At 46.4% G+C, this 21,015-nt stretch overlaps 1 protein-coding gene across 1 annotated transcript in view; it reads right to left on the reverse strand.

Annotated features, from left to right (window-relative positions):
• Window positions 1-21,015, reverse strand: part of DNAI1 (dynein axonemal intermediate chain 1) — a 126,662-nt gene that overhangs the window by 9,968 nt on the left and 95,679 nt on the right. Inside the window, 1 exon segment of the mRNA XM_050987444.1 lies at window positions 18,552-18,791. Within this exon segment, the coding sequence (XP_050843401.1) occupies window positions 18,552-18,791 (240 nt within the window).

Below are 21,015 nucleotides of genomic sequence, written 5' to 3' on the forward strand. Positions count from 1 at the left end.
CAGTAATCAATCTCTCTGATACTAATACATTTTTGAAGAAGGAACTGGCCATGGGAAAAGCCAATCCAACATCATCTATGGAAACTAGGGGAAAATATTCCTAGTGATTGTCCACGCTGCCAACAGCACAGTGTCAGTGTGGCCAGGAGTGGCCTCCCTGAAGTCCTCTTTGCTTTGAGACACTGACTGGGATGCTGCACCTGAATTAATTTTACATGTTTGCTGCTGTGTCTCTGTTGTACCAAAATGTAATTACTTCAGAGCCATAGACCAGTTAAACCCATCTGCTCGGCTGGCTGCTGAAACTAATGGATATTCTTTGAAACAAAGTATTGCAAAACAGAGACACGCTGGAAAGAAAATTATGTAGAAGTCATCAAGGTCCGTGAGGCAAGTGCTTCCCAAAGTAATCTCTCCCCTGCCAAGCAAGTCCCACGAGTACCAAAGATGGAACAAGGTTAACCAGCAGCTGGCAGTTTCAGCAAAACAGTGGCCAAGATGGCAAAATAAATGATCTGACAAGTAATTCCAGATGTAAGGACTGGAGGGGACCTGTTGACAGAGGCTAACCATCATTGATGCACATCCTTAACACTCAGTGGATAGGTGCAAATTCAGAAAAATTCTTCACCAAAAAGGCTTGTCAAGCACTGGAAAAGGCTGCCCAGGGAAGTTGTGGGGTCACCAATGCTGGAAGTATTTAAAAGATATGTTGACACTCAGGGACATGGTTTAGTGATGGGCTTGGCAGTGCTGGGTTAACAGCTGGAACTGTGACACAAAGCTGGTCACCATAGTGTCACTGAAAGCCTTAAAACACCAGCAAACATGGCCTGATCCTTGCCTCACTCTTTGTGTTGCTGGAGCTGGGACAGACGGACATGGGGCAATGCTGCCAGGCAAACAGCCACCATTCCTCCTGGGGGCCCTTAAAGGAGGGATCTCCTTGCTGGAGATGGCAGAGATCTTGTCACATCTGGATACCACTTCTGGCTGCAGATTCCAATGGCATAGTCAAATCATCATCTCAGGAGGGGTCACTTCTCCCCAGGCTCTTTGTTTCCATTCTGATCCGAGCCCAGGCATTGACTCCTGGTATCACCCTGGTGTGGGGAAATCCCTGAAAGTCAGATGTGTTGTCAGGCTGTAGGTCTGGGGGGAACCAGTAAGGACTGAACAAGAACCTGGTGGTGTTTTCAGAGTGCTCAAGGTGACAACCAGAGTTGTTCCTCTCCACAAGCACAAAGGAGATGCCTAAATTTGCTTAGAGGAGTGGTGGAAGCAATTGCTTCGTAGAAATAACATTGCCTCAACCCCCTATATCCCACTGCTTCTCCCACAAAACAGTTAACCCTGCGGATCCTGCATGTAAAGTACTGGGAGATGCAGGCAGAAATGCCAAGGTATGGTGGTTTCTCCAGGCCCTTTGCTGATCCAGATATTCCCTTCTCTGTGAGGGAAGAGTCACCATCACTTGAGAGCTGGGTGAGACACAGCCCAGCAGGGGATGAGCCCATTACACTGCTGCATGCCTGGCATCAAGAACAATCCTGGAAAGAGATGTTTTCACAGCTGGCAACCAAGCAGGAAATAAAAGGAAGACAGAAAGGAGGCACTTGTGCTCAGAAAATTAAATCCAAATTACAGTAATTATACTTGCATTAACACCCTATTTGCCATGAAGATGCATAACATCCTTAGGTGAGAGCTGTAACTGCCCTGAAGGTTAGAAGAAGGTAACTGGAGAAAGAGTGCCAGCTTCTTCCTAGCTTGTAAAATCCTTAAGAAGTCTGGATCATCATGAATGGTTGTTTGCAATTTAAATTCCCCAGCAACCACCTGTAAATGAGTCAGCAATCCAGCAAGAGCAGCAGAGAACCTGTAACAGAGCTGATTTATTCCAGCAATCCACGATTTAACCATAAAGAAAGGCATTGTTTTCCATATGACATTCTGGGGTTTGTATTCTATTGTGGTGTTCATAATATGAGACAAATTCTCACCTCACTCCATGATTAAATCACATCCTGTTGGAGGCATGGGATTACTGACTAAACTGGGCTCATTAGCATAATTCTGAGTCTTTGGATCACAGAAACTTGATTCACGTTCTGTACCTATGCAGAATCAAGCACAGTGGAGACCAGCCCTGGCAGATGTGGTCGGTACTTTGGTCTTCACTGAAACCACTTCCTCAATTTCAGTCCAAATCCCTTTGTGGAGATCTGGTACAAAGCCTTCAAAGTCCTTCTGACCTCCATGCTGCCAGCTCCTCTCAAGACTTTATAAGTGAACTCTGCTAGATCAGCTGAGGAATGAATAAGAAATTTGAAATGCTAGTGAGGACACCAATCCATCCTCCCAAATATACCTGCAGACTGCTCTGATACTTCATCCCCGTTTTTTCACTGAAAACTGCTCTTTTGTGGTAATTTTTCAGCTGGTTACTCTTCCTGTTTCTGGCAGAACTTCTGCACTCTCTCCACACTCCTGGCTTAGCTCAGACATGCACTTGCCATTTGGCTTGGCACCAGAAAACAAATACAGAACCACAGAAGGTTCCCTCAGGAGGGACAGGTAAAGCCAAGGATGGCTACAGAGGCTGAGGGTGAGAACAACACTCAGCCCCTGTGTAATCAGTCCATGGTGTAAGAGCAGCTGTCAGTCTAGCAAACAGCCCAAATGTTTGATATTTCCTGTCACACAACAGACAAGAGCTTGAGTGGATTTTCTGCAACACAGGCAGGCAGTTCCAAGCCAGAAGGTACTAATTAAGAAACACTGGGTGAGTCTTAATGAAAGAAATTTTGAGAGGTGAGAGAAAGGGAAGAGGATGAACCCTTCTCACCTCCTGTGTCTGGTCCTGTGTGCCATGTTCTCAGTCACTGAAAAAAAAGGAAAGGAGCTTTCCAGGAAGGAAAGAAATAAGACAATGAGATGACAGCTGGATTGGTGTGTCTGTCCTCTGCCCCGGGGATGAAAAACAGGCTATGAAAGGTCTTCATTTTCAGCTAATGGTTTCACCTACAGAAAGAGAGGCAGAAGGCAGTTTAAGGGGTGAACAGAAGTGCTGATATACCAGACTGAGTCCACTAGAGACTACCAAGACTGTTGATGGCTGGAGGATTTGCACTGAACAGATAATAAGAGTGCTGGGCTTGCTCAGCCTATAGCAGATGTAGCTCTGGGTGACATACCAGGCACCTGTCTGCACCCAAGTGGAGGATATTAAGAAGACAGAAATGGACTCCCTGTAGGAGTGCACAGCAGGAGAATGAGTCACAATAGCCATAAACTGAAACAGGGAAAGATTCAACGTGACATAAGAAAGTTTTTCTCCACTGTGACACTTAGTCATTGGAACAAGACTCTGGAGTGGCTGTGAGACCTCCAGCCTTGAGTTTTTCAAGAGAAGTCTAAACCCTGAGCAACCTTGTCTGATCTCAGGGCTGTACTTGCTCTGAGCTGGAGGCTGGACTAGAGATATCCCAACATCACCTCCAGCCTGAAGGTACTGTGGCTTTGCAATCCCAGGATGTTCTTCATCCCCAAGTGTAAACTGGAAGATCCTACTCTGCTATTATGCTCTTATTGTAGACAGCACTTCTAAGCAAATGTCCTCTTAAACCTTGTATAGCTCATAATGTCAGGAGCAGTGCAGACCAATACAGCCCTCGATTCCCAGCTCCTGGAGAACACTGGCACAGAGGGAACCAGCTCCCCAGCACCCTGCTCCCAGGGCATATAGATGCTGTGGAAGCTACACACACCAATTTGAATGCTGGTGTCAAAGGGGTAAAAAGAAGAAGAAGGTCCTTTGGTGAAAAATGACAACCAGGAAGCTCTGGAGAAAATCCATGGAGAGCAGAAGCCTGAGACAGATGGTGACAGGACCAAGGAGGAAGCTGGACTAGGAGTCTGTGAGAGCAGACAGGGATGAGATTGTTTCCCCATGCCTACCCACAAGCTGAAAATGTAAGAGGGGAGTTTATATAATCCCAGACATGTAGGACAGGTACACGTTATCCCACTACGCTTAAATCAGCGGCAGAAAAAAGGGTAACACGGGTTTAGTGTCAATGAATTCCCACTGTTACTGTAGCACCTTGTTGTTGCTGAGTGCTTGCAGATTGATCATTTAACACACAGGCTGAAAACCAAGCCACAATCAACAATAGTGAGGAGTTCAGGAGTCTGTAAATGCAGCTACGTGGCCTGTTCTGAGCTGTCATTACCCCTTTGTAAAAACTGTGAATCTCTCTGTGATGCTGCCTGACAATTCCCCTATCATGTCAGTAAGATCAAAAAGTGGAAGTAGATTTTATATCTTTTTAAACCCAGAAATAATGATTATGATTCACACAGCTTCAGTCAGTAACCTGAACACAACAATGTCCCTCCTGGATATAAAATAGAGCTTTCACTAAAAGACAAGGTGTTTTGACCTGAAGGAGTTTGAGGGATGCAGACAAGCTAGTGCCATGCTAAATAGGTGTGCTCAAGCCCTTGTTTAATTTGGTCAGCTGCCAAATCCCATTATACCTCTGTCTGCTGATTTTAAAGAGCTTTCCTTCATTGCAAATCCTTCCTCACATAGGTGCCTTTAGGATATTTTCTTAAAATATACTTAGATATTATACAGAATTGCATTACATACTATATATTATATAATATTTGATACATGCATACAATATAGAATATAATTGTATTACATACACAATTTTATATTACACATTTTAAATTATAAGTTATAAAGCTTAATTTACTGGCAAGACCTCAAAACCTTGAAATTATGTTTCCTAGGCATTAGGTCAACCGTCTGGGTCTTCCAAGACTTACTTTCCATTTCTACTTCCCATCAATCAGTCAATCAGTGGGTCAATCAATCAATCAATCAATCAAGCACCTCCACTGCAGAGTGAGCCCTGGATGTGTGCAGAGACCCCTTCCTAGTTACATTTCCTAGTTACAAAGTTCTGTTGGTCCCAGCTCTTTTTAACAGAACCCACACAGGTGTTTTGTAGTGCTTCTTCTTTTAAGCAGGGTGATTATTTCCAGAGAAAGTCCATGTTCAACCATTCTTTGAGGCATAAGTAGTATCTTGACAAAGGTTTACCACAGGTCTGAGTCCAACAGCAATTGCTAACTAAGGCTGAAAGCCCAAGGAGTACCACGTGTAAAAGGGAGCGTGGTGGTGTTTAAGAGATCTCATGTTGATAGACAAGTGATTCTTTCCGAAGCAGGGGAAACAGGTCAATTGCAACATTTAAGTTTCCTCTGAGTCCTTCAACCACATCACATAATGTGTAGCATTTCTGTAGTACCTCCCAGCCCAATCCACACGAGCCTTTCAAAGACCTGGGGTTACTCACTCAGGGAGAGGCAGGGGCAAGGTGCGCTCAGAGGCTTCACTAAAGCCTGCAGAAAGCCAAAAGCACAGGCTGTGAAGCACAGGCACAAAGGCTGTACCTCTCCAGTGAACCACTAGAGAGAAGATACAGGTTGGAAATACCAATGGCCTTGTCTTGTTAACCCCTGCTCAGCCTGCCACCAGAACAGAGGATTTCAGTCTCAAGGGAACTGAGGACTGGAGCTCTCTCTGCCAAGATATATCTCTTTCTTCCATTGCAGGTAGGCAGTGGTGGTGCCCCATTTTCTTCCTGCTTTTCTAAGTCAGAGCTCAGACTAACCTTGACTTGAAATGCAGCTCTGATTGCAGAAGACTTTGCCTACCATACAGGCATCTGAAAAATCATGGCTGGCAGCACATCCCTGGCTATGAGCAGGGTAAAAGCACTCTCAAGAATGAAACTTCCCCACACAGCAAGGCACAGGTAACTTGGAGTTTTCCCTGTCACTGCAGAAAGGATGGCAGATCCTTCTGCAAGTCTTTACACCCCACAGCCAGTCAGAATTTCCATCCCTGGTCACTGCACTTCAGGCTCAAGCTACCCCAGGCTCTCCCAGTTGCAGAAGCAGCACCCACACCCCTCTCTTTTCCTGGTGCTTTAGGCTGGAAAACCCCATGAGGTTGAGCTGAGTGAGACAGCACCTCCACAGCCCTGCCTTCAGCCTCATGGCAGCAGACAAGAAGAAGTTTGTCAGGGTGGGCTTCTCTTTCACTTGTGCAGCCTAACTTTTTCAGCTCTCAGGCTGCAGGAGTCATTTGGGCTGCAGTGTTTTTATAGCACAGGTTTTAAAGCACGGCTTTTCTTCTTGAGCAGGAAGTTCTAATTGAAACCAAATCCATCAGCTTTTTGCTTAGCTCTGTTACAAACTCAAACCAAGAGGCAAAGCTTGGCATGCTTTTGTTGTTGTTGTTGTTACTGACATGAAATAAACAAAATTATTAATTTGCTGCATTCCCACTGAACACGCATTGGTTGGCCAGGCCTGATAAAATGAGAGCCTTTGAGTTCATTGCCCTGGCTTAGCATGTTGCTTTAGTGCAGATCAAAGCAGGAAACCTAATCCTGGAGAGGGATGAGCATCTTCCAGTCTCACAGCTCCATTTGCAAAGTTGTTTCTGGTCATTCTGGTGCCTGAATGTTTTGGCATCTTACTTCTGACAGCAAGTCTACATAATCATCAAAAAGTCAGATGAGGCAAAAAAATAAGAAAGCAGTAACTAAGCAGTGCTGATATTCATCCTCCGTCCTGTGATTCTGGGAAGGATCCTTTCCCCTCTCCTCAGGATATAAAAGCCAACACCAGTAACCATGTGGGAAGATTTCTGGTCTAGTTGAGCAGGGTTAGCATGTACCCAGACAGCACAGGCTTGCAGGGAAAGGCAATGACTTTTATTAACTCAAATAATACATATCTGGAGAATAAAATATCAGCTTTAGGGCAAAACCACTTCTCTTTTCTTCCCAGGAGTAACTATTTGCGTAATAGAAGGTGCTATCTGTACCCACATACTTTGTTTTGATTACTGTGTTTGAGACCATCCTGACCACAACAGTCCCAGCCCCTCCGGGAAGGGCAGCAGTTACTACACCTGATCAACCTAACAGCCTTAATCTGATGCATTTCCTGGGGGAGTTTCAGGAGATGATAGGGATCAGGAGGCTGAAAAAGGTAAATGCAGCAACTATCCAGAAAATAAAACCATTCAGTTTAATCTCACTTTTCAGAAGATGGATGGAACAAGTCAACAACCTGTAAGTACCTGAAATGCATCATTATTAAGGTGAATTTGCACCAAAGAAGTCATGCTGCACCAGTCTGATTTCTTTTCGCAAAAGTACAACACATCTTGTGTAGGGGGGGCCGCCTAAACAAACTGCAACGCTTGTGGACTGGAAAGGCACGGAAGTCATTAACCATGACCTCAGGAAGACTTTGCCATTGTCTCCCTTGATATTCTGATTCTGAAGTGAGACAATATATCTTCATAAAGTGAGGAGAAACTGGTAAGACCCAGCTGAATATTTGTACCCATAGCTGTCAGCACTGAGATGCGTGTAACTCTCACAGCTCCGTGATCTGGTGGGGATCTGGACAGAGTTTCTCTTAGTGCTTGGATAGTGGGACAGATGGGAAGGCTGCAGGTGTCCAGGAAGGTAGGACTGGAATTTGAAATTACTTTGCTGAACCAGAGATATGATCTGGAAAACCTGCATGTGAATCAGCAAGATGCAAGATACCGTGAGTGCGCAGGGACAATCCCCAGCACAAATACAGGATTGTGGGGATGGAGTGTTCTGCCATCAAGGTTGGAGTTAGAGGGATAATCACCTGGATGGGACCTGGCACTCCTGTGAAACAGTAAAACAGCCAGCTCTGCCACTGCAGAGGAATAGGAGCATCATGGGCAGGCATGTGAAAGGATCTCTGTGCTGGGGAGGACAGAACCCACAGGACGTGGTGCAGCAGGGGCACAGTTCATGGCAGGTGCTCTGGGGGATAACAAAATTTCAGCCCAACAGGTGGGAGGTTGGAAAGCACGACATTATCCTGGCAGAACAGGTCTCTGCACTGACCAGACCCCATGAGGGGTGAGGAGGTCAGGCACACCTTAGATTGAGGGCAGTGGGATCACTGGCAGCTCCCTGGTGAGATATGGGAGTAGAGGAGACCAGGGAATGTTTTCCCTAAGACGGCCTCACACTCAGTGCCTGGCATCCCTTCTCACAAAATCAGTCAGTGAATTGGAGCATAACAGTTTCCCTCCAGGAGAACCTCGGAGCTGCTTTGATTGTAGCCATCACTGCATCTCACACAGCCAGCAGGACTGTAAGTCAGACCCTCTTCTCCTCTGCTTCACAGGGCTCTTCCTTTTCTCCACAGGATAAAAATAATCCTCTTGCATCAGTTCCATCTCTGTGAGCAGTGAGACATTTTATTCTTTGGCGATCCCTTCCCTTCTCTCATTTAAACAATTCTGCATTGACCCCATCAAATCAATTTGTGTAAGGGACATTTATTTGCCCTGCCTGCAGGTGTAGGTGTCTCTGTTTCTTTTCTTTTGGAGGAGGCTGGTAGGTGGTACAAGCATGAGCTGGGGAGAGGCTCAGGAAGGGATGGAAGCAGCACGATGGTTTCGATCAGGGCATGCAGGGGCACAAAGGGCTTCAGATGGATGCACCCAGCAACACAAAACGCACAGGTGAAGTCTGCAAGCAAAGGGCTTTTTACAGCAATGTATTTGGGGTGTGCATTATGGCACAGACACAATCTCCCAGGCAGGGAGCTGTCCTCTGTGTCTCCACAGGCAGCCTCAGCCCTTTCCAGCCCAGGCCGGCTGTTTGAGGAAGGCTTTGTCAGGCTCTGGCAGAGGCTCAGGAGGAGTTACAGGAATATGCCAGATATCAAGCTGTTCCTTTGGCCTTCATAGCTGCATTTCTTCCTATTCCATGCCATGACAAATTTCCTGCATTTGTCACTGTAGCAAATACCACCAAATAGGCTCTGTAATGAGGAATACTGTCCCAGAGGTCCCAGTCAATGCCCAGGGACAAGGTATCACAGAACCTTAAGGGGTTGGAAAGGACCTCAAAGACCCTCCAGTCCTAACCCCTGCCCTACCGTGGGCAAGCACAAATCCCACTAGACCTGGCTGCTCAAGGCATTATCCAGCCTGGCTTTGAACACTGCCTGGGTTGTGGTATCCACAGCCACCCTGAGCAACCTGTCCTGTGGTCTGACCAATCTCACAGGAAAAGAATGCTTCCTAATATCCAACCTAAATTTCCCCTCTCAATTTGTATCCATTCTCCTTGGAGACCTTCAAGAGTAAAAGCCCACCTTCTCCAAGCTCTGGGGCATTACTGTTTTCTGTGAGGCAAGGGAAAAACATGATGGGGAAGAGTCTTGCAAATGAAGACCAGTTCACCATCCTTGTTGAGTGAGTTCTTAGGTACTCAAAACACTACACAGCCATGAGCTGGGGAGAATCAGTTTCATTTCTCCACCTTAACTGCATGACCAGTGGATGCCATGGCAAACAGAGGCCAAACCTGCGGTGTGGAGGTGGAGAGCCAACAAGGAGCTGCTGACCTACATTCCAGGATTTTGTGTGCTTTTTTGGCCATGGGGTGCCTGCTCCTTCCTACTTGTACTATGATCCAGCTTCTCATCCCTTCGCTCATACCACTGCCATCTCTTCCCTCTGCCCCTGGCTCCACTTCCTAATTTTCTTCAGTTTTTCAGTGAGCTGGCTGGTTTAGCCTGAAATCTTTGGCTCAATAGTCTGTGACATCCAAGTGCAGGAAGGAGACAGGAGAGCCTTCCAGGATGTGGGCCTGGTGGGACAGGGCTGTCCATCACTGCACCCTAACTGCAGCTCCACTCCTGAGGTATGACTGTATTGGATGTGTCCCAAAAGCACTCAGCAGGATGGAAGAGGCTGTAGGAGAGTAGATCCGTGGTGCCTGTGGACAAATGTCACTTGGCTGCTGTGGCTCCAAGGGAGATGGGTGTCCTCATCCTACTCAACACGGAGAGGAGCTGAATTTCATCCAAGGACATACAGAGGCCAGGACCATGGTGGGGCCCCAGGCATTGCTTTGCCCCTTGTTCTCATGACAAACCATCACCTCATCCTTCAAACATACCATGTGGCCCAGGGGCTGAACTAACAAGTTTTCCTCATTCATTCCCCTGTGCAGAGCCAGTGCTCAGGAATAGCTGCACTCCTGAGAGTGGCTTGGGGCTCTCTGGCATAAAATCAGCTCACCCTCAGATGACCTGGAGGATAAGCACCCATGTTACCTCCTTCATCAGGCTACTCTAATCAGTTCTGGCAGGGGGGCTGAACACTGAACTGCCTCTGCAGAGGCAGGCCTGCCATGGCTGGCAGTCCTGCACTCACACCCAGACATTCATAGCTGGAAGAATGAGAGCCTCCCAAAAAGCCTCCACTGCAGGGTCTGCCAAAGGCATGCTTTGAAAACACCTTGTTCCCCTAGGGGTCCCTCTGCCCTTGTACTGGGGTCATTATTCAGGCAAGGAGCTGGTGATTTCTCAGGCTCTCCCAATTTCCAGGAGGGGATTTGGCTCTGTCAGGAACAAATGCACGGAGGACAAATAAAGAAACGGGAAGAACAGGTGAGCCAAGCAGATCCTGTGAGGTTGAGCAGTGCCTCACTTGCCATGATATTGCCCTGTGCTTTCTGCCAAGGCACTGAAGAAAGCTGAGGCTCTGGCTCAAAGAGGAACTGTGCAAGCTGAACAGTCATATCCAGGCAATTGCAGATCTAACCAAAATGAAAGTCCTTTGAAAACATAAGGCAAGACTCCTTCTCATGCATTAGGCATTTCCCAGGACAGGCAGCAATGGGCCCTTCAGGTTGCAGAGGAGCAAAGTTCAGACTGCTGGGACTTGGGGAGCTCTAGGATGGCAGACACCAAAGAACAGACACAATCTGTGCACAAAGGAAGAGGATGCAAAGCCTGCAAATAAAAACAGTGCTTGTAGCAACACAACAGCACCAATGTGGAAGGAAATAAAAGGGAAGGTGTAAACAAGGCACAACTAGAAACCAATTTTCCTCAGCCAAATTGAGATCTCAGTTACTAAGGACAGCAAATCCAAGGACACACAACAAATTCATGCCTAGGCAGTCTTGACTATTACTGATCACAAAACCAAATCCCCCTAGTATTTTTCTCCAAACCACTAGTACTGCAAAATGAAGCAGTCTCACAGCACTTTCAAACATAGGCAATTCATTTTATTATACATACCTTCAAAGAAAAAAACTAAAAAGTCAAAGCCAGTCTTCTCGGCTTTGTCAGTATCCCCTTGACAGCACACAGCACCTCACAGAATGAGACTTGCACTTTAGAAATTATTCATAAGTACTATGGATTTTTTGTAAAATGGGACCTTTTCTTGCTTCAGTTGCCAGTGTTTCCATTTAACGTACTAAACACATTTCACCCTGACCACTGGGAATTGACTTAAAATAACTTGTAAATATGCTGATGTTCTCTCTCCAACAACTGCCAAACACAGCAGCCACAGAAAGGGACATTACATAACAAAAAAAAGGTGAAAGACGTGGCCAGGAACAGCAAAAGCAAGAAAAATTCCAGCTCTTAACATTGGGGTTCAACAATGATTCTGTTACATGGAGCTGTCTTCTCCCTTCACATACATTGATGCAACCCAAAAGATATTTCACCAAAAGCAAAGAAAACAGATTTAATGAGAGTATTCAAGTCCTGTCGATCTACCCCTGCTAGTTTGGGTTAGCTCTCCAAATATGCTGAGTATCTGAGGTTGCCACACCTCTGTTCAGGATCCAGAACCCTTTGTAACTGTGGGGCAACACTCTTGGAAACCCGGATTTGTGCACAGTGGCTTGCCCAGGGTGTCCAGGTAAATATCCAAAGGCTTCCATTTTGCCCAGGAGCTGTAGCCTGCTGGCACATGGACCATCTCATTTCCAAAGTAACAGCTTTCCAGGCTTAAACAGCCCCTTCATTTTATCTCAGGCTATGCTAGACTGAGAGGAACCTGATGTGGGACAGTGGAGGGAGAAGAGATTCTATGAGAATGCAAAGGTCTTCCTGCTAATGGCTTTCCTAGCACAGTGTCAGGGCAGGACATCATGGAGGGCAAGGAAAAGGCAGAAGGGGCACGGGAGCCTGTGTTTGCTGGTGCTCCCTTTGGTGGTTGCTGATTTACAGTTGTGAGTCACAGGTCCGTGCAGCAAAACAGCCACAGGCCACAAGCAGTGCTGCTCACACCCTGACGAGCTCCACACCAGTGGCACAGCCTGCATGCCCTGAACCCAGAGACTGCCACAGCCACCACCTCCAGACCTTCCTGCTCCAAGGCACCCTCAGAGCCACCTGTCTGTACATGCCTCCAACCTCCTCTTCCTGAAGGCCTCCAGCACTGGGTTTCCTTCCCACACCAAAGAATAAACACCTGTGCATATATCCCTACAAAAGAGGCATGGAAAGCTGTGAGCAGTCAGACACAGGGTTTCACCAGTCCTTGGATACACCCTCAGCTCTTCCCCTAGCAGTACAGAGAGCAGGTACTTGCAACTAGACTAAATAACGGGAGGGACTGAAAAAAAAACCAAAAAGCATTTGCAGATTTCAGAGTAAGCCATCAAGCTGCAGGTCAGTTTTTATGAGACCCAAGCTCATTTGTAATGTGCTTCCTTTTCCGGAGGCCAAACTGGCTCTGGAGGAGGCAATCCTCATGAAGGCAGGGCACAGCAGCACACCAAATTCCTCCAGCACTGCTTGTGCTTTGTGCTTCTGGGTCACTGAGCAATTAGTCAGTTCTGAAGAGACACTGAGAAAATTGGCCATGGCTCGAGCAGCACAGAAGGCATTGAGAGAGAAGCATTTGCATGAAAACGGAGGGACTGAGAAGAGGGACTGCTAGAAGAACAAAACTTGACCTGTTTGGAGAAGAGAGACAATTGCTTTTCTCTCATACAGAATGACAACTGCTGGGATAGGAAATTTAGGGACAAAAATTCTTCCCTCAGTACTAAACAGCTCACCAATCCAGGACTGACGTGACCTTAGAGAATGGATCTAATCCATAGCTTCCTTCCTTAAATACAGTCAGATGTGCAGATAGACTACACATTTTGTGTCAGAAGGAGGGAGTTCAAGTTTGTATTTCTGTATTTACATGCTGGTTGGTTGATCCCTTACATCTCCCACAGCTACTGGAAAACGCTAAGGACAGAAACAGTCTCCTGATCCTTTGCTCCTTCAAGTTACTCCCTGTCACCCTAGGTGATAGAAACACAAGGCTACAAAGCACTTCATGACCAAGCATCTCAGTCTCTGTTCACTGTGTTCCAGGCTAGAACCTGCTCTGGACATCAGTGGCATCTCAGTGAAACTGGGAACAGGCATGAACCCAGGAGCCCTTCCTGAGACCACTTGTGTGCAGTGGGTGCTGCTGGGGAGTGTGAAGGAGGAAGAAATCTCAGGCCCCAGGAGATCTCTGTGCTGGGATTCAGTGCTGGGGAGGGGTATTGAAGAGGTTGAAGAGCAGATTTCAATCACTCTCCTATTGTGTCCTTTAAAACTTGTGCAAAGACACACCAACTTTCTCCAAATTCCCTTCCTTTAAAACCCCAACATCCTCCCATGGTCCATCACACCTCCCACATCCCTCCCAGACCCTGCCATCAGCTATGGCCAAAAAGCCATAGTGCTTCAGGAAACAAAGCTCAATGCTCCTTCCTTGGCTGAACAGCCTTGGGCTGGATCTGGCCGAGGGCAAAATTGTCAGGGCTGCAAAGATGCGGCGAGTCAGAGTCCAGAGGTGACACTGGCTGGTGTGATAAGGCACAGAGAGAGCAGAGCAGCTGCCCAGCATGTGCACATGGATGTGAAGGCTCAGAGCCAGCCCACACCCCTCACATCCCCACATCACAAGCTGGTCACAGGCACACAGCATCAGACCCACAGGTGTGTGCCTGCAGCTCCTGAACATGCAAAGTCCTGGCACTGTGTCCTGGTGTGGGCAAGCAGCTCTGTTCCCCTTCCCACTCCAGTCATGCCCAGCTAGACCCAGTCAATTAGGATTTACTGCCTGGGAAGAAATTCAGTTGTTACCAAGAAACAGAAAAAGAGATGCTTTGCATGTGAAGAAACCAGTAGCAGGAACAGAGATTAACATCCTAAATAATCCAAGACCAAGACAAGCATCAGGCCAAGAAGTTGTCTACCTCCCTGGCATTCATCCTGGGTGCTGGCCAAGAAATTTGCCTTAGCCTCAGCAAACTCTGTATTGCAATTTTTCTTTGATCTGCTTTCTCTTCTATTCCTACTCTGCTGTGCTCTCATAAAATTTCTAAAAAACATTGCACACTGTTTTTTCACTATCTTCTGCTTACTTTTGGCATTGGCAGAGGTTAAGCCAGGCTACTTTAGCAGTTTTTAAAAAATAAACCAAAGACTATGAGCATACATTCTTCTGACTGTGATGACAAAATGCTTTAATTTCTTCCAACCCTCAAACGAAACCCGGAAGGCTCACTAATTAAACAGCTCTGCCCCAAACTGATTCTTCTTACAGCAATGATTCCCTTGGGTGAACTCAACAACCAAGGTCGTTACAAATTAGAAATGATACTTTATTAGTTAAACAATTCCTGCCTGACATCCGCTGCAATATTTAAAGAGTGCTTGGAGTCTAAAAGTGGCTTGGATGACAGCAGAGAGACACTTGTTCCTACTGCTGCATCTCAAAATACTGCAGGCATTTCTGTCCCCCCACTTCTGAGCAGAAGGACCCAAACTAGTTTCACCTCATGGAAATAAATACAGCTTGGGCCAAGGGGATCTCTCTGTCGTGCCCCAGAGACTTCAGTCTGTGGGGGTAGGGCAATATCCAGGACTCAAATCCCCATGGCACAGACACATGGACACCCACTGTGTTTGACATCTCTTGTACACAGGACCCCTGTGCTCTCTGTGTGCCCTTGGCACAAGTGCCTGATGGCAGAGACTCTGTCCGCAGCTTCCTCTCAAAAACAAAAGCACCTTTTCCCATGAGCCACTATGAGTTTAGGATGCCAAAACTCACAAGGAATTTTAGACCTTTTTTTAAGATTTTACTATGTGTCTTGGTGAAAGTTACTTCTGGAAACACCACCTGAGTGCTTTCGAGAAGTTCCCCCCTTGGCATTTTTGTTCTGCCAAGTGTTCATAAATGCGACTGTGCTAATGTAGCTGACAGCAAAACTCAGACTATTAAATAACACTTCTTAAAGATCCCCAAGTGTTTTATGAACATGAATTAATTAATCTGCAGGCCAACCCTGCAAATCTTTTAAAGAGATCTTGAACCCTCCTTCCTTGCTCAAGGACATGAATAGAGGAAGGGACCAAGGTCTGATGAGAACCAAAGCATCCTTATCATTCCCATTTCCACTAATCCACCATACCAGCTTTAACTAACAGCCAAAACCCAATTAACTCAGAATGGCTGAAATTTCACCAGGATGACATTAATTCAGTAACTTTTGTAAGCTCTATCTTGCAATGGCTAAGGAATATGCAGAACATGAAGCAGGCAGCACTGCGTCTGTTTTTAGGGGAAGTTCGGGGTTTGGAATGATATGGCTATTAAGAGTTCTCCCAAAACAGGTTGATTTGTCTGCAAGTTTTACTTGTCAAAAGCAATTGTCCCAGCTGTTTGAGAAGGCAACCCCCTGTGGCATCAGTGTGAAACAGAGGGGTAGTGGGACCTGGATGAGCCCCTGACTGCCCTGTCCCTTTGGCATCCTGGGTTCTGCCAGAACTCAGCAAAAGGCACCTTTCCATTGCCAAAGGACCTGACAGAGCAAGACCAGGCAGCTGAGCTCCAGGTGGCCCCAGCCTTCAGAAGCACTCGTTGTGGCTCGTCCACTTTGTTGTCAGGCAGTTTTCCCCACTGGGCTCTGTGGGGATCAAAGAGAACAGCCTGGGATACTCAGGCACTGAGCCAGGCATGGACAGGTTTTTCCATCTGCAAGGAGGCAGCTGGGATGTCAGGACTCCTATGCACAGTTTTGGACCCTCTTAACTTACAAAAAGCTCTGTAAGTTCTGTGACTGTGAACTCCAGCCTGGGGAATCCCAGAAGAGGGAAAAGTTGAGCCATTTTACAGAGGAAAGCTGGTTGCACAGGGTAAGGGTGTCAAGAGCACACTGAGTTGATCTTTAGAGGAACCTGGATCAATACTCTGGAAATATATCTGAGTTCCTACTGTGGGATGATATTCTTGCATACACAGCTGGAGGCTTGCTGCTAAGGACACAAAGGCTGGTGCTGGCAAAGGAAGGAGATAGACAGGAGCACACATTGGATGGCACAGCCTGTTCTGACAGGTCTTGATGTCCCTCTGCTAAAACATTCTCTTCCATCAGCTAAATCTCCTCACCACTTGCTCACTTAAGGCACTGAGCAGACTAGGCCAGATCCATCACCTTGCCACCACACTGCATGTCATCTGTTTTAAATCCTTGCATCTTTCAGGCTGGCTGCAGTCAAGAAACCTCCACACATAACCAGTCATGCCTGAACATCCCTCCTTCCTCTCAACATGTGAGGGAAAGTTTTAGTTCAGTGTTCAGTGTCCCTCCAAACCTAACCAGGCCAGCAGAAGACAGATGGTTTAATAACATCAGAGCAGCAGAGTCCATTTCCATCCCAGTTATACGTTGCGTGGGATGTAGTTACATGTTGGTTTACGGTCAGCAGTAAGCATTGGAGTTACTCCTAAACTCACAGTTTAGATTGCTTTGTCAACAACATGCAATTTGCCTTTAAAGAAGGTCAGCAAAGAGAAATGACAACATCCATAACTGCATGGAGGGCTGCTGCTGGCCACCAGGAGCAGAAGAAGACATTTGAATTCACATCTGAAGGACTGGATGCCACCCAGAGGGACCCGGACAAACTAAGAAGTGGACCCATGGGAACACCATGAGGTTTAACAAGGCCAAGTGCTGGTGCTGAACCTGGGCTGGGACATCCCCTGGTACCAGCACAGGCTGGGCATGAGCAGCCCCAGAGCAGCCCTGCCCAGAAGGACTTGGGGTGCTGTGGGTGAGAGGCTGCACATGCCCTGCCATGGCACTCACAGCCTAGAGAGCCAGATGTGTCCTGGGCTGCATCCAGAGCCCCGTGGGCAGCAGGGCAGGGAGGGGATTCTGCCCCTCTGCTCTGCTCTGCTGAGAGGTCTCAGGAGTTCTGAGCAACCTGGTCTAGTGGAAAGTATCCCTGCCCAGGGCAGGGGTTTGGAACTAGATGGTCTTCCAGGTCTCTCCCAGCCCAAACCCTTCTATGAGTCTGGCCCACAGTGCAGTATTGCTAGGTGCTGATCATCCACAGCTGGGCTGAAGAGGAGAGCAGCCACATTTATGTGTGTGAGACTCCTCTCCACTGCTCAAGTCCTGTGCAGGCAGGGTCCAGTGCTCACCCATGCCCAGGAAGGACTCATAAATCTCCAAGGAAATTTATCCTGAGCCAACCTAATGACAACATGGAGAGCTTCGACAGTCTCAGTCTAAAGTTTTGCAGGAAATAGAAAAGTGTGAAACATTTGAGAGATTCTTCTCCACAGCTTCCACAACTCAGCCCCAAACAAAGTGCCACATTAGTGTTTTCTATGCCCTCTCTGCACAGGGAAGATTCACATTTCCAGTGGCAGCCAGATGCAGGAACCTTTTAAAAATCATTTTGAAGACTCTGGGGTGACACTAGTGTCATTAGTTCCTGGCCAAAGACCCTGCCTAATACAGTAGATTAGTAGAGTATATAAAACATTTGGGAGTACATAAATAAATGATCATCTTGAGAGATTGCTTTCTTGGATCAGTTCTATAAAGCCTGAAACTGAAAGACTCCACTTAACACAAGACAACTGGATATGAGAATTACAAGGGCGTAAAAGGACATTGCATTTACAGCCACTCAACTCATAGCTGGATGAAGACCAGAAAGAAAATCCAGTAATAGATCCATGTAAGAGATGTTATCATCCTTCACAATTGGCCCTTGTGGATGGGTGAAAAAACACTTCACCAACCCAGAGAGGTTCATGTATCTCCTTGCTGTCACTTGAGACAAGGACCCCAAGTCTCCTTACATGTTAGATACTGCTTGCTCATCTACAGGAAAGTTGACATGGTGGTCAGGGGACAAGCTCTGATGCAGGAGCACAAGAAAACAGGCAGCATGGTTTGTGTGGGAGTTGGGTTCTCCTTTACTTGATTTCAAGGAGGTTTGGAAATAAAACCCAAAACTCAGAAAATGTGTGAACTTTGGGAAACAAATGAACACCTGCAGAGCTTCTGGACCAGAGCTTGTCTGGACCATGGTAATGTCTGGGCACAGCAAACCCCCATTTCCACCAGCCCCTACTCCTTACCAGAAGGAATTGAGTCCTTTTGCTCAAACAGGAAAAGACACAAGGACTTAACATCTCAGACTTCCTACCTAAAAGGCTTTAGATAATTGTAAGTACCTTACTAGAGAGAGGAGCTTTGCCAACATGTTGCATGAAAGAAGAGGGGACAGTGACAAGGCCTGAAGGGACCTTCTGTGGCTAGAGGAATGCAGCTCATCCCTACCTTGGGCTTCTTGCGCAGATTGGGAGAGAGCTTCAAGCAGGTGATGAGGCCTCGTTCATCTCCAACAATGATAACAGGATCAGCAGGATTAAACTGCACGTGTGTTGTTTTATTTTTCTTCCGGGTCACGACTAGCTGGGTGCAGAGAGGCTCAAGCTTATTAACGTTCAGATCAAACACATGGGCCTGGGGGAAAAAAAAACAAGGAACACAAAAGGGATTAATTAGGCAAGAGCATCTCTCAGTGACAGAATGATGGCTTGAGAAATCAGAAAGAAAAGGTTCTGTGGAAAAAATGTCCCAGCCATAGCACACAATTACCATCTGTGCTCAGGGCTGTGGTCTTCTTTTAAGTAACCAGTGTGCAGAAGACAGCTGCTGCTTGTGAGAACTGCCCCTCTCCTGCAGGAGCTCACAGGCAAGGACCACTTCCCTGCTGTGGGTGCAAGCCTTGGCAAGGTTCCAGTTGATCTGGGCTGGAGAAGGCTCAGAGCCAGCACTGCTAACCTCACAGACCTTAATCTCCCTTCTCAGTGTGAGTAATGAGACAAACAGGCATTAAATCAGAGTCTAACACAGATTGATGCCTAAAATGGGGAATGCTGTCAGAAATTCTGATTACTGCTTATTACAGAACTCTCTAACATTTTCAGCTTAATAATAACAATGGTAAAGACACAAACCTGTAAGTAATGGGGAAGTGATGGGAACAGCCATAGTATGATTAGAGTGTACCCTGGGGTAATGCCAGAGAAGAACAGGACAGCTTGGCAGTTCACTCTAGCCCAGACTACACCTGCACACATGTCCTTCTCCCACAGCATTAGGAAAAGTGCCAGGAAATTAGCCAAACAGGAAAGATGAGGATGGAGGGAGAGAGGCCCGAGGACCCACTCAGGCAGGAGTCCCACTTGCATGGACTTCAGACCTCTGGCCCAGTGACACAGACCTGCCACATCCCCAGCTGCACCATAATGCACATTTCATTGTGCAGAGGAAAGAGCGGCAGTTACTTGAGAGAATGAATTAACTTAACATTATCTCCCAATAATTGCAATTAGCTCCAGTTACTGATACAGGCTGCAAAGGCTAATAAAACATGATGTGCCTCTCTCGCCCAGGGCTGAGGTGAGCCATTTCCAGCATCCTGAATTTCCACCTGGTATCGACCATGAAGACTTCCAGCCTTATGTTTCTCTTCCCTTTTCTGTCTTCAGAAAAATTAGGAAGAGAATGCTTTATGCTAACAAGTACAGTGGGAATATAGAGGAAATTAGAACTGAACTACTTGTAAACCTCCTTCCAGCTGTGTCTTGTTTACCAGCACTTTAGAGACAAAGGAAACATGTAATTTCAACAGTATGCCAGGCTGACAATTTGAATCTAGGAATTATCTGAAATCAGACAATGCTACTCTATAAAAGCTTATTCCAAAGAGTGTGGAAGGTATCAAATCACTACATGTACTTTCCCATTATGCACCAATGAGTCAGTGAATTTTATCTGAATCCATTTATAGCATAGAGCTGGGCCATGTGCAAGCACATGTCCCAGGCAGTATCATGAGCTGCTGTGTCTTCATAGGAGTAAAAGTCTAGGAATTTGTCATGTCCTTGAGCTAAGCAGGAGAACAAAGGTCTTACAGATGCAAAAAATGAGAAAAGGAAAACTTTACTATTTTAATTTACTGAAGTAAAATAAAATAGTAAAGTGCTTGAAAAGCGCTTGACAATATGGTTGTCAAGACATATTTTGAAGAAATACATGACAGAAGAAGGAAATAAAAAGCATCAGCCACAGACAAGGATTTGCAGTTTGGAAAGCCCTTCCCTAGTCAGCAGAAGCATAGGTGAAAGCACAGCAGCATTTTTATCTGTTCAAATTACTACATGCCAGCATTAAATTGTGAATTTTGACCTGATATTTGAGGCCTCAAAGTCCAGCAAAGGTAACTTCAATTTCCTGCCTCTCAACATAAATCAAGGTGGCTCTTCTGGCTTGTGTTTTACACCTGCTGTCTTACTCTCCCAGAAAAGAAACAAGCACTCTTTCAAGCATATCAGTATCCAGCGAGCCACACTCATTAAAGATCTGATTTCTTGCCTTCATAGATACATTCTTATTAATTTAGTAATCTAAGAGCCTGGGAAATGCTCACTGATTGAGTAGCACCATTTAATCTAGGGGAAAAAAAATGTGACAGGGAATTAGTGCCCAGATTTCTTCTTGGCAGGCAGGTCTGCACTGCTCACTGCTCTCTGCAGGGCTGTCAGTGTACCCCCCACACACATCCTGCCCAGCCCTGCACTCGGAGAGAGATGGCATGGCCAAGGGCTCAGTGCTGGAGTGCTGAGCAATTTAAATTACTCTGGGTGAGGCTGTTTCTCAAAAATGTCACGAACAGCCCAGACAAGCACAATGCCTGGGACAAGAACTTGAAACCATCAGCAATGTGGAGAAGGTC

The sequence above is a fragment of the Serinus canaria genome, chromosome Z, assembly GCF_022539315.1.
Source record: "Serinus canaria isolate serCan28SL12 chromosome Z, serCan2020, whole genome shotgun sequence".
Classification (NCBI taxonomy): Eukaryota; Metazoa; Chordata; class Aves; order Passeriformes; family Fringillidae; genus Serinus; species Serinus canaria.